The sequence below is a fragment of the Eptatretus burgeri genome, chromosome 13 (genome assembly GCF_056783735.1).
Source record: "Eptatretus burgeri isolate ZD-2024b chromosome 13, Ebu_testis_v1, whole genome shotgun sequence".
Taxonomy (NCBI): domain Eukaryota; kingdom Metazoa; phylum Chordata; class Myxini; order Myxiniformes; family Myxinidae; genus Eptatretus; species Eptatretus burgeri.
In genome coordinates, this window is record NC_140973.1 from 56,079,833 (window position 1) to 56,093,624 (window position 13,792).

A 13,792-nucleotide genomic window follows, 5' to 3' on the forward strand; every position below is an offset into this window, starting at 1 on the left:
TGTCCCTCCTTCATTCGCTCGCTTGCCTCTCAAAGCCGACTGCCGTTTCTCTCACGGCAGAATCACCTCCGTCCTCTCAGTTTCTTACCACTTTTTTCCATTCCTTCTCGCCTCGAAACCCGAGCACGCCTCTAAACCTACTGTTCCCCCAAACTGAACCACTTCGCGAGGTCTTCGTTCGCTCGCTTCCAAGCCACTCGCTCTTCCCCCTTTTCGAAGCCGACAAACTCCTCCCCCCAGCTCCACCTCCCTCTCCAGGCCACTCCGCCTCAGCCGACTGGGCGGGGCCTATTGTCCGGAGAGGGGAGGAAGAAGAAGCCCTCGGTACACCACCACTGTACGAACAATAAACATGCATCCTACACCTCCCGACACACATGTAACGTCCATTTACCGAACAACCTGACTAAACATGCATTTAATGGGGGATCTGAGCTAATTCTATATTTAGTTGCCTAATAAGGGCCATTTCCGTAACAATATATTACACTTCTTCTGATTGGCTCATTGGGCACATTTAGCCATTTAGAGCATGCGGGACAACTAAGTTTGAGTTTGCCTGACTTCTGCTGAAAGCACATGTCACTCGTATACTTGCCCCAGTGCCTACCTTACATTGGCGAACAAAATGAAGCTTGCTCGGCAAATTAGTTATGGTGAAAAGTGGCAAAAGCTACTGCAGGTTGTGATATGGGGCTTCAGATTGAACTTACAGGGTTCAATTATCATTCATTTGCGATCCCTTTTCTTAAAAAAAAATAGATGATCTTACGATATATAATTCAGCATGGGTAGTGTGTGGTGTGGGTTTGACTTGTATGCAGTTTTAACTGATGGACAGAATGAGCTGAAATTTAATGGCTGTCCTGAAGTGCGCCCCACCCAGACAGTTTTATCCGTTTTTAAAAAATCCATAGTCGTGGGGTTTCAGGAGGTGGTTTGGATGCAATTTCTCAATGTAAATGTGTATTGTATAGCGTGCTCCTGGTGGGAGGGTGGATTGCAAGTTCCAGCAATTTACAGTACAGTATTATAATAGTATCTCTGTACATGTAAACCTGATAGCCTGGTATTGGCTTCATGGTTAAGGTGGCTGGCTTGGAACATTAGGGTCCTGAGTTTGGGCCCCTGTCTATCGTTGAATTAACACCAGGTAGGATTGACTCAGCCTGTCATCCTTCCGAGGTCGGCAAAAAGAGTACTAGCTTGCTGGGATGATTGAGCCATTCGAGTATCCTGTGTTGGAGTGGCGACCCGTCCAGGATTGTGCCCAATAGCCCAGGAGACTGCTTAGGCAGCACCAACGCTCTGTACAGAGGATGGTCCCAATGGGTTTGGATTGGATTTGTCATCCTTCCAAGGTCGGTGAATTAAGTACCAGTGTACTGCAGTAATAACCATTTGGGATAACCTGGATTGGAGTGGTGACCTATTTAGGACTGTACTCCTTTCCAATGAAACTGCATTGGTGGCCCGATGTGTCTTTACGGCACGAACGGCATGGTATTATTATGTAAACCTGATAGAATCTTTTTCTTCTCTTTCATCTCTATATTCCTCTCTTTCCTAATCTATCTCTCAAAGCAAAAGTGAATTCTTGCAGAAATTTTTCTGTGAGGTTCACTTGGCTGCACCTGGATGGGTTTGAGGGTTGTAGAGCAGCGGCTGAAACCTAAATCCAATCCAGGTTCCTCCTGGCGACCCCATCTTTGCTCTTTACTTATTTAGGTTCCTTCTTGGTCTTCTGTTTCATTACATACATTCTCTATATTTTATGCACTCCCACAGAGGACGAAATAGGTTGAAAAGTGGTGGTTATACTTCGGATGTGTTTGGTAATGATGTACTAAGTTGGGATTGCCACGTCCAACTTAGATTTTTAGCTCACCTGGACTTGAGTTCGTGAGCTTATGCGATTGAGTAGTGTCCGTAGGTGAGTGAGTGTCAGTCTGTAAACACTTCAGTCATTATCGTTTGAACCAAATACACGATTTTGATGAAACTTGACCGCAAGCTTCATATCTGGTGCCTTACAAAGGTGTATTGACCGCATCAAAATCTGTACTCATGAAGGGGGTCGATGGGGTATTTCTTTTGACCCACCCCCCAAGTAAGTATTTGCTCTCTTCTCCAAAACTACAAACAATTTTGATGAAACTTGACCACAACATTCTTCACCCATGTCATCATCATCATCATCATCATCATCATCATCATCATCATCATCATCATCATCATCATCATCATCTCAGTATTATCCCCCTTACGGGGGGTTGCTGACTTTCACTCATTCCATCATATAACTCCAGCTCTCCACTTTCTTCTATCTTCTGCGTCTTCCACTCCCAATCCCAATTTCTGACTTGCTTTCATAAACAACTCCTTCCAACTCAACTTTGACCTTCCTCTTCTCCTTTTCCCTCCACTTCCAAATTCCATACTCTCTAAACTCCCTCATCATCTCTTTCTTAGCACGTGACCCAACCATCTGAGGCCACTCTTTCTTACCACCTCCACTATTGTATCTTTCAGACCAATCCTTTCCATCAACTCCTTCGTGTTCTTTCTTTCTATCAACTGCACTCCACACATCTTTCAAATCATTGCTCTTTCTGTTCTTCTCAAGAGAACTTCTACTACCGATCTCACAGTCCATGCATCTGACCCATAAACCATTACTGCTCTCACACAGGTGGTATAGATCTTCCCTTTCAACTTCAAAGGCAGTCTTTTACCACATAACACTAATGCAAGCTCGTTGAACTTCATCCAACCCAATCTCGTTCTTCTTGTAACTGCAAGCTCGCTGCCTCCACGACTGTTGATGGTTTCACCCAGATAACAAAATCTGCTTACTCTCTCAAGATCTTTCAATCTTTGCTCCGAATCCGGATCCTGATCCTGGTGGCTTAAATTTCTCCTTCTGCTGCAGGCTTTACAATCAAAACTACCATCCATTCTTTGTGTCACTCTTTTCACATTTTGTACATCGACCATGAATCCATTTGTGACAAGAACTGCATCTGATGGCATTACTTAACACTCTTTTACCACAAACTCCACATGGATCTTTCTTGGCCAATTCAATAACCCCTGTTTCTTCACCACATTCCATAATTTTCGTTTTCCCCATGTTGATTTTGAAACCTTTGCCTTCAAATGCCCTCTTCCATTTGTTGAACTGTGATTCCAACTCCTCCATTGATTCTGCAATCAAGACTAAATAATCCGCATAAAGTAATTCAAACAACACACCTTTTCTTTCTGACTCTGACAATACGTCGAGTACCGTCACAAACAGGAGCGGCACAAGCACCGATCCCTGATGAACGCCAACGGCCACATTGAATTTTTCAGAGAAACCACTAACAACTTGAACTCGTGTCGTCGCATCTTCCTAAAGTTTCATTACAACCTCCACCAAAGCCTCAGGAACGTTTCTTTTGCGTCGCGCCCATTCGATAACTTTCCTGGGGACTCTGTCAAACGCCTTTTCCAGGTCCACAAAACACATGAATAATTTCTTTTTCTTTTCTTGATAGCACTCCTGCATGCACCTGACTATGAAGATCGCATCAACCGTACCTTTTCCTGGCATGAAACCATATTGTATCTCATCACTCTTCACCACCTCCCTGAGCCCTTTCTCTAACACACTTTCCACAAGTTTCATTCCATGTTCCAGTAGTTTCACTCCACGATATGATCCACATTCCATGACACTCCCTTTACCTTTGTAGATGGGTACTAAGGTGCTTTGTTTCCAATCCTCTGGCATGCTCTTACCTTGAATTATCTCATTTGCAACCTGATGTAATACTTCTAATCCATGAGGAGATGATGTAAAATGCTCCTTCGTAATGCTTGATGGACCACCTGCTTTTCCATTCCTCATACTTTCCAAAGCTTTCTTTATTTCTTCCTTTGAGATTTATTTCATTGGGCCCTCTGTTCTTTCAGCTTCCACTACAAACCATCCCACTGATTTTCCTGATTCATGATGGATTCCATATGCTCCTTCCAGATTCTTCTTCTATCTTCACCAACAAAGAAAATCCTCCCATTTTTATCCTTTATACAGTTGGTTTCCGTGATGTCACGAGATTCCCTCTTCATTATCTTCAGTTTCTGAAAAATTCCTTGTCTGTTCATCTGCAACTTACTGTTCCAGCTCTTTTTCAGCTTTTTTTCTTCATAGCTTCTGCCACCGCCTTCTTCGCCTTCTTCTTATCTCTCTTGTATCTTGCTTTGTTTTCTTCCCTGTTCTGTTTCTGCATCTTATTGAAGCTTTCTTTCTTTCAATGGCCACCTTCACCTCTTCGTTCTACCACCAGGTTTCACTATGACGTGGTTTTCCTTTACTAACACCACAAACTTCATTTGCTGCTTGTTGAGCACAATTCCTGTACTTTGTCCAGATATCTCTGTCTTCTTCTTCTTACTTCCAGAGAATATCCATTCTTTCAGCAATTTTTTTTTTTTACTTCTCCATCTTTCAGCTTCCAGGTCTTTGTACGCTTACTCTGTTGCTGTTTCTTTTTCTTCACCTCATATATTTTGTCCACAACCATTACCACCAAGCTGTGCTGGAGTTCCCCAGGAATAACTCTCATTTCGAATTTTCTTTCTCGAACTTTTTCCTACTAACATAAAATCGATCTCTGTTTCTGCTCCACTGGACCTAAATGTTTCCTTTTTCTCATTCTTGAACCAACTGTTCATGACAACCAGATCCGCCTCTGCGCAAAATTCTAATAAACTTCTTCCTTCATCATTTCTCCTACCAATACTAAAACCGCCATGAGCCGTTCGTACCAATGACGTTGGCGGATACATCCACGTCCTTCCATGTGTGATTGAGGTCTGCTTTGCGTTGAACCGGCCGAATTATGCGAGATTGGGATCGCTCTTCCTCCACCAACTTTGCAACATGGACCCTGACGCACGCAACATCTTAGAAGCCGGTACCTTGTCCATTCGACGCACAGAAAAGTCCTACTCGAAGTGTGCAATATTGACCTAACCTTAGAACAGTCTGTGAATAGGGATGCTGTGTCTCCTATGAAAGGCATGTCGGCCTTTAGAAACTCTGAAAGTGCCTTCAGGAGGTGGTCTGTCACTCACTCAGCGTGATATGGCCCTGTCAGAGTTTCGGCAACTCATCGGTCTTCAGTCGGGCGAGGAACCAGCGAATCAGCTTCAAAGTTGGAGAATTCTACTCGGCAATTCTGATATTGATACCCTCTCCAGCGCTCTGAATAATACCTGCAACCTATTCGCAAATCAAGCACCTGCTGAATTGGTCAACGTCTCATCAGGGAAATCAGCAAAAGAGGAAACAAAGAAATTCCTTCTCGGCACACTTACTCAAGGGGCAGAACTCCGAAAGAAATTCGAAAGCGAGTGCGCGATCGACAGTTCTCGATTTCTCAAAACCGTGGCAAGGTCCAAAACTTTGAACTTTCCTGCAGAGAACGCCAAAATATGCAGATCTATCATGTGCAAAATGAATGCAGCGGAGGGAGTCAGAGACATACTTGGACGAATCCTGGCTGTCGTGGCGAAGACCAGTGACACATTCAACCTGCGACATAGCCTGACTTATCCGGTCACTGATGTTCCTCTGTCCCTAGCTCGTAGTGACGGTACTCCCAATAAAACAGACAAGACAACCCTCATGAAAGCCCTAGAGAATAGACAGAATGTTGTGATCACGGATGCCAATTTGCCACGTATCAAGGCCACTGTAATTGATGGCAGCAATAGCCTTCATGAAAGTATACTCCAGCACAGCAAGTCTTCATACGCAACCAAGGCTCAGGAACTTTTGGTGAAAGTTTGTTCCAGCCGAGGAGAACAAATTCATCTCTTACTTGACAAATATCAGTTCCCATCAATCGAAGATTGCGAGCGGAAGTTTCGAGGTGGAGATGTTCATTATCACTGGGCCAGATCAGGCTCAATGTCAGAGTGGAACGTAGCTACTGAAGAACGGTGCCTTCAAAGAAGAGTTTGCCCATTTCCTTATTAGTCCTTAGGCTATTCTTAAAAAAAAATTGTCGCCAAGTCTGGCATATTATGTTTCTTGGTCTTATTTTGTAGGTTTGTACAGTACAAAAAAATGTTAGACCGGGGAACCTTCTCCAAAAGTGTCCAAACTATGAGAAAAATGGCATTTTCCAAAATGGCTGCCATCAATTTTCACGAAATTCATTTTCAAATTATCTCAACTTCTAAACCTGCTAGAAATAAAATTTAGGGATCTAAACTTAGGTTTTTGGTGTCAAGGAATCCAATTAACTACATATCAACTACATTTGCTCATTTGTTTATGAAAAAAAATCAAAATGGCCACCATTTTATTGCCAAACGTGCATATTTTGCGACACATATGTCGATCCAAAGCAATTTTCAAAGATAGTGTGTAAATAAATTATATTTTATATGCTATTTATATACTTATAGGTATGGTGAACATAAGATGGGAAGAGTGTGTCTGCCATGGGTACAGTTCTGCACCAGGGAAGGAACAAACATTCACAGAAGGAGCCTGGACAAAACTATGTGATTCTGCAAAGCGACGAAAAGACCATGTGTATGATCAACTACGTCCGTACATTGAAGGAACTCATCCATTACCAGTCAAAGTATGCAGTATCATCCGTCACCAGCATTGCTACAAGTCCTACACACAAGAGAAGGGGATTTCGATAGTCGAAAGGAAAAGAGCTGCCGATGCGACTACCCTACCACAGATGATGGCCAAGGATGCTCGCCGCAAAAAAGACTCACACGCTCTTCTGCACCCCATACAGACTTAGATAAATGCAATATTTGTCAACAACAATTCGTGAAAGACACACAAGATCGTCGCAAACTACACCCAGCAAAACCATTCACACTTTAGACTACAGTAGAGAAGTTGAGAGAAGCTGCCCAAACAAAAGGAGACACGCGGATTCTGTATCAGTTAGGTGGTGGTGCGCGTGGTGGCGATGATGCGATTGCTGGTGATGTTCTAAAACATGACTCCTGTTATAACAAGTACATCAAAGTTGTCAGGAGTCAAGTGACGAATCTGATGACAAGTGGTTCTGGTGAAGCTACTGAAGCATTTCATGACATTGTTTCTTTGATACAGAAGAATGTAGTTGAAGATGTGGTCGTGTGGGACATGGGTACAGTGCGCAGTTTGTTCGCTGCATCTCTCAATAAACACCAAGTTGATTCAGATCAACATCCAAACTTGATCAAACACCTTAAGGAAAAGCTAGTGAAGCACTTCATAGACCAACTGGTTTTCCATAACCAGCCCCAGAAGAATGCGCCACAACTTCTCTTCAATTCTAGACTTGATGTCGGAAAATTAGTGCACGATTTCCGAGCAGTGACAACAGTGTTACAAGAAGAACAATTCGAGAAGGAAATCACTTCATCAACAAGTGATGTCCGAACGCACATGCACGATGCCTTCATGCTAGCTTTGCAAATTCATCGTGAACTAAAGAATGTGGTGAAAACAGAATGGCCATGACGTCCATGCAGAATGGCCATGAAGTCCTAACCCAAAGCAAAGTCCATGACGCCACCTGTACTCTTTAATATGATATCCTGGATCTTGTCCGGTCGTGGTGAATATACAGAAGAGTACACTGATGTTGATGAAACCCATGAGACGAAAGTCATGTCCATATGCCAGGACATTCTGTATGCTGCTAGGAATGGCCGTGTGCTAACTCCAAAACATGCGGCTCTCGCAATGGCAATCCGCAGTCACTGGTAGAACAGACCTTGTAACTATGCTCAATGGCTATGGCCACACTGTTTCTTCGAGTAAACTGCAGGAGATCGAAACAGCTATTGGTGAACTTCGTCAGCATGATGGAGAAGAGAAACTACCTGTGAATATTGTAAAAAATGTTCCAGTGTCTTTTGTATTTGACAACAATGACTTCAGTGAAGAGACACCGTCCGGTCACGGCACAACTCATTGTACCAACGGAATCATCTTGCAAGCCAGAGTTCTCACGGCCAAGTCTGAACCGAAGAGCCAAGGTCAAAATAGCACAGGGGGTTGAGAGGCCTACACACATGAAAAACCAAGGTCCTTACCATTTGTTGAGAGGGCCCTACTTGATTACCCATGTGCACCTCGATGTGGGCCAGACCATGTTGTTCAGGCAGCTACCATTGTTACAACTGTCACCATGTCGCTTGACGGGACACATGACTTGGATATGGCATGGCTGTAAGCACGTCTTCAACCAGACTTGTCGACCCCTGACGAGATATATCATCAGGTATGTATCTAGATCATACATTTCAAGTTTGAAACAAAGTCCTCAATAATATCGTCTTAATAATGTACACTCTTATGTCCATTGTATAACATAGCATTCCATATATGTAGATTTCCTGTGTTTCTGTTAAAAGGTAGTACCTGGCTGGAGCCGCACCAACCAGATGTTACAGAGCAGTGATGATGTTTGTCTCGCCTCACAATGTTGGGTAGATGCCGGTCATCAATGAGTCGCCCAATGACCTGGCCACTGTTCTGACAGTCCTCTCTAATGCCATGGACGTGGTTGACACAGTGGACTACACGTATGAGACATCTACTGGGGACGATTTGTTAGGGTTAGGGTTGACGGACAACCGTCTGTGATTGTGACCGTTAACCAGGCTGTGTATGCCAGAGCAGTAGAGGTAAGCAACAATCCACACCTGAAAGATGACCTTCACCGGATAGTTCTATGACTCGGAGCATTCCATACCGGTCTGAAACACATGGATGTCATTGGCTGTCGCTATGGAAGTGCTGGACTGCATGATATCCTTGTAGAATCTGGCGTTGTTGTTGAAGGCAGCGTTGATCAAGTGCTGAGTGGTAGACACTACAATCGAGGCATCAAAGCATTGAAGACCGTGTATGAAGCTATGTGGCGTCTTTGATGGGAGGCCTATTTGAGGTGGTGGAATGACGAGGATTTACCAGAATCCCCTGAACTTCAGTTGTCGGTGTCGCAGTTCGGGCAGAACTGTCACTAGTATCAGTTGAGGATCTGATTTCATCGGCAGATTTCTCCAATATGAAGGAAGAATTTGATCGCTTCACAGAGTTATGTGGTCCAAATGCACAGTTCTGGTCCGAGTTCATTGACATGGTCGGACTTCTCCTGTGCTTCCTTCGTTCAACCAGGACAGGCAACTGGCTTATGCATCTGGAATGTCTGCAAGAAATGTTGCCGTGGATGGTAGCCTATGACCGCACTAACTACAGCCGCTACCTGCCAGTGTACATACTGCAGATGAAATGCCTGCCAGAAACACATCCAGATGCCTATGAAGAATTCCTAGCTGGAAACTTTGCAGTTTAGCGCAAAGAAGGCAATGCATTCAGCAGAATCGCCCATGACCAGACGATAGAAGTTACGATCATCAGAGACACAAAGACCAGTGGAGGTTTGATAGGAAAAACCCCGTGGCACGAGAGCATCAACCAATGGATATGGACTGCGGCTGACAAGGCACAGTTCTACCAATGTAGTCAGGATTTGAGTGGTATGAGTAGAGCTGGAGTTGAGACGCACAAAGATGGCTCAACAGCTCGAGTCAAGCATGATGAAGAGGTCGTACAAAAGGTGATGGCAACTGTTAAAAATCTAGTAGACCCCTTCACTCACCAGGAGGTGATCACCCATGTTGCCTCGGGAAAACATGCAACACCTGGAATCGAGACGGATCTCCTGACTGCAGGACAAGTGGGACTGAAGGAAGTTCATACATTTGCTAATGATCGACTTAACCCAGATGGTGATGTAGACTTCCACTATCCTCTGCCTAAGATAAAACTGAGAACATTTGCATCATTCACTCAGAAAACCAAGGAAGTCACAAAGAAAGATTATCACCAAGAAACAACAGCCGTCTTCGCACAACTGTATGATTGTGGACAGAGAGGTAAAGTGAACCGTGACAAATTGTTGTCATATGAACTGACGAGTGTTCCCAGATCTCTGGCAGACCCAGACGGTGCCAAGCTAAGTGCAGTATAAGCAGATCTGCTGCACATACTGAGAGATGAAGCAGAAACTGTACCACGCCCTCTGCCACCCAACACAACACACATAGTAGATTCTATGGCTGTACTGCAGTCATTGGATCCAAAGAACACGTACGATCATCTGGCACTGCAGGTTTTCAAGTTGCTGCTTAAAGGATCAGGGATGTAGCCATTGTTCACTGGGTTGTGGATACATATCCATTGGTCTCCATAAAGCATGCCGAGCATGCACGGAGAGATGATGTTGTAGGTGTACTCCACTACAGCATCAAGTCTGGGAACCAACCAGTCCCCAAGCAGTATAAGAAAGCTCTACGATGTGGACCCTATAAGGAGGAGCTCCTTACGTTCCTGCTGAAGACGTGGACAGATGATTGAGATGGTGAATTTGTTACACTGTTAGCTCACAGAACAGTGTACGTTACATTGGGCAAGACATGCGTCCGCTTAGCCAGAAGTGATACAGGATGTAATGCTAGCGTGCCACAAGATGACCTCACGTGTGACCATGAAGAGGCCGACACCCGTCTTCTCCTGCATGCGAAACATGCCAGCTTATAGAGCGATACACCAATCCTGATCAGGTCACCTGATACAGATATCTTGGTGCTGTCGGTTTTCCTCTGTTCCAAAGAACAACTACCACTGCTCTTCAGAGTACAGAAGAACAAGGCATGGTCGTACATCAATGTGACGAGTATTGCTGAAAATCTAGGTCCTGATGTATGTGCTGGTCTAGCTGGAATGCATGCATTCTGTGGATGTGATTCCACAAGTAAACTTGCTGGACATGGAAAGAAATCATCACTGAACCTTCTGGAAGGAAATGACGAATTCTGCCAGGCCATGAAGACACTTGGAGAGAACTTTGATCCAGATGATGAAACACTGAAGCAGACAGAGAAGGCGATATGTCACCTGTACCATTCATCGCAACGGAGCAACACAAACGATGTACGCAGTGAAAAATGGAATAGACACACAACAGATATCACCAAGCTACCTCCATGTCATGACAGCGCAATTATGCATATCCGCCGAGCGAACTATCAGACTGCTATCTGGAAGAGAAGCCTGGAAAGAGAAATGGAAGCCCCGGCCACAGTTGGGCTGTACATAGAGGTGACATACCCATTGTTTGGATGTCCCAACCACGTGTACCTAGTAAAGTGCTGGATCTCGTCAAGTATTTTTGAAAATCTTCCACTCCGTGCAGCACGAAGAGATGTCGATGTAGACAACAGGAACGTGCGTGTATGGTAGTATGCATGTGTAGCGATGACTGCTGCAACACAGAAGATGTTGCCACAAGTGACGACAGTGACATTGAATGAATGCATTATTTAGACATTGGAAGAATGCATGTACATATACTACAGAACACTTGCACTAAATGAGTGCATGTTCCGGTACACAGATGATTTTGTATGATTACCTGCCGGTGGGCTAGTTAAAAGGTATGATTGATTGCGAGTTATTTGTCTGTAATGTATAATAAATACTTTTTGTTGAATTCGTCTTTGTCATATTTACATAGAACATTCAAGAAAACAATCAGTGATTGTAACACCATTTATACAATATGGAATATGCCAATCTGGAACTTAACGGCAATACGAAAATGAATACAAACAGCATTGTATCACCATCCCAGAATATCCATTATGAAATGGTATTTGGCATTTAAATGCCTCCATTTTGACTTATTTGACAAAAAGAAATGAATATAGGTAGTTGAAATGTATGTAATTGGATTCCTTGACCCCAAAAACCTAAGTTTAGATGACTAAATTTTATTTCTAAGAGGTTTAGTAGTTGAGATAACTTAAAAATTAATTTAGTGAAAATTCATGGCGGCCATTTTGGAAAATGCCATTTTTCTCATAGTTTCGACACTTTTTGAGAAGGTTCCCCGGTCTAATATTTTTTCTACTATATAAACCTACAAAATGAGATCAAGAAACCTAATATGCCACACTTGGCCACGAAAACTCATTTTAAGCCTCTCCTGAAAAATAGCCTAAGGACTCAGGGGTCAAAGCCGCACTTCAGCCCCGGCAGCAATCTACATCGCATATCTCTGGGGTTGTTACCTTGTGTTCATGAGATAAAACCTTTTTCCGTCTTTTACATATATAAATCGTCTGGGCTCCCGGTCTGGAAGGATAATGACGAAACTTGGTGGATGAGTTTGGTAGGTGACAAGAACAAGCAGATTAGATTTTGGTTCATGTCCGGATGCAGATCCGACCTATCATTGGGATGCAAAATGTAAACTCTTCAGCATGGTATGTGATCTACCGAGTACAGTTCTAGTTATGCTTCTGAAGTATGTGCCACACGGTGAGGGAGAGAGAAGAGATAGGAAACCACAATGATAGAGACAGACAGACAACGTTCTTTTATTTGTCTAGACATCCTGTATGTGCCATTGAAGTTATTATTTGACGTGCTTGATGAACTTGTAATTTCATGTTTATTCAAATGCAGCTCACTTGAGATCAATTGCATCTTTGTGTTTTTTTCCACAGGCAACCCCGGCATATCGAAAGACACCAGGCGGGCCACGTAAAAAAGCTTTGCCTAAAATGGAGCTCACTGAAGAACAAAGGCAGGAAATAAAGGAGGCTTTTGACTTGTTTGATGCTGACAGCTCTGGTACCATCGATGTGAAAGAACTGAAGGTAAAATGCAGGTGGAAGTAGCTGGAGCAATGTATTGTTGCTGAAGCTGAAATAGAAAGAATATATTGCTTTTTAAACTCAACCGTATATGACATATCCCTTTTGAAAAGTGTCTGGGGAGAGTATAGAGAGGCTTAGCAACAAGGTTTGCAATCATGAAATTGACCATTATCGAAAAGATTGCAGAACAGATGACTGACCAGTTTAACCATTGCTTGATCCATTAATGGCCTTATGGCTGTGATTGAAGCTACTTTCTTGAATCCAAAAGGCTTTATCAGACAGTGCACGAGCACTCTATGTTGGGATGGTGTGGAATAAAACAAAATGTCGGCCCCACCCCCTATATTGGTTCACAAAAAAAATATTTTCACGAAAAAAATAAGTGACCACTATATTCGTTATTGTTGTGTGTCTGTCTGTCTGTCTGTCTGTCTGTCCCGAGCATAGCTCCGTGGCTTTTGATCCGATCCAGGTTAAAATTTTGGTGGGAGGTTTATATCATGATCTCGTTGTGTTTTCCTGAAAATGGGCGTGGTGCGCCAATTATGGGCGGAGCCACGCCCAAAAAACGTGTTTTTAGGGTGTAGCCAATTTCAATTTGCATCTTCTCCTCGGGGGTTTGTCGAATCTGACAGGGGTTTCAGTATTTCGTTAGCCCAATGGCACCTGCATAGCCCCACGGAGCTCGATTTTTTTTTTTTTGTTTTTTTCATTTTCGTCCCAATGTCAAGGTCACAAGGTCACAAACTTAGAAAATTGCAAATTTTGACAAAATCCATCTTCTCCGAGGGGGTTTGTCGAATCTGGCAGGGGTTTCGGTATTTGGTTAGCTCAATGGCACCTGCATAGCCCCACGGAGCTCGATTTTTCATATTCGTCCCAAGGTCAAGGCCACAAGGTCACGAACTTAGAAAATTGCGAATTGTGTTTGTAGGGGTAGCCGATTTCAATTTGCCTCTTCTCCAAGGGGGTTTGTCGAATCTGGCAGCGGTTTCGGTAATTGGTTAGACCAATGGCACCTGCATAGCCCCACAGAGCTCGA

At 43.6% G+C, this 13,792-nt stretch overlaps 1 protein-coding gene and 1 pseudogene across 5 annotated transcripts in view; both read left to right on the forward strand.

Moving 5' to 3' along the window:
- LOC147014527 (centrin-2) overlaps positions 1 to 13,792 on the forward strand; it is a 66,723-nt gene that overhangs the window by 19,121 nt on the left and 33,810 nt on the right. For 4 of the 5 annotated variants that reach the window (XM_085852567.1, XM_085852568.1, XM_085852566.1 and 1 more), the window contains one exon: positions 12,595 to 12,747. In XM_085852567.1, coding sequence (XP_085708693.1) covers positions 12,595 to 12,747 — 153 coding nt within the window. Of the gene's footprint in view, positions 1 to 8,161; positions 8,301 to 12,594; positions 12,748 to 13,792 lie in introns of those variants that run through there. The other variant, XM_085852570.1, reaches the window with a different exon arrangement.
- On the forward strand, positions 6,650 to 8,529 carry LOC147014528 (uncharacterized; annotated as a pseudogene).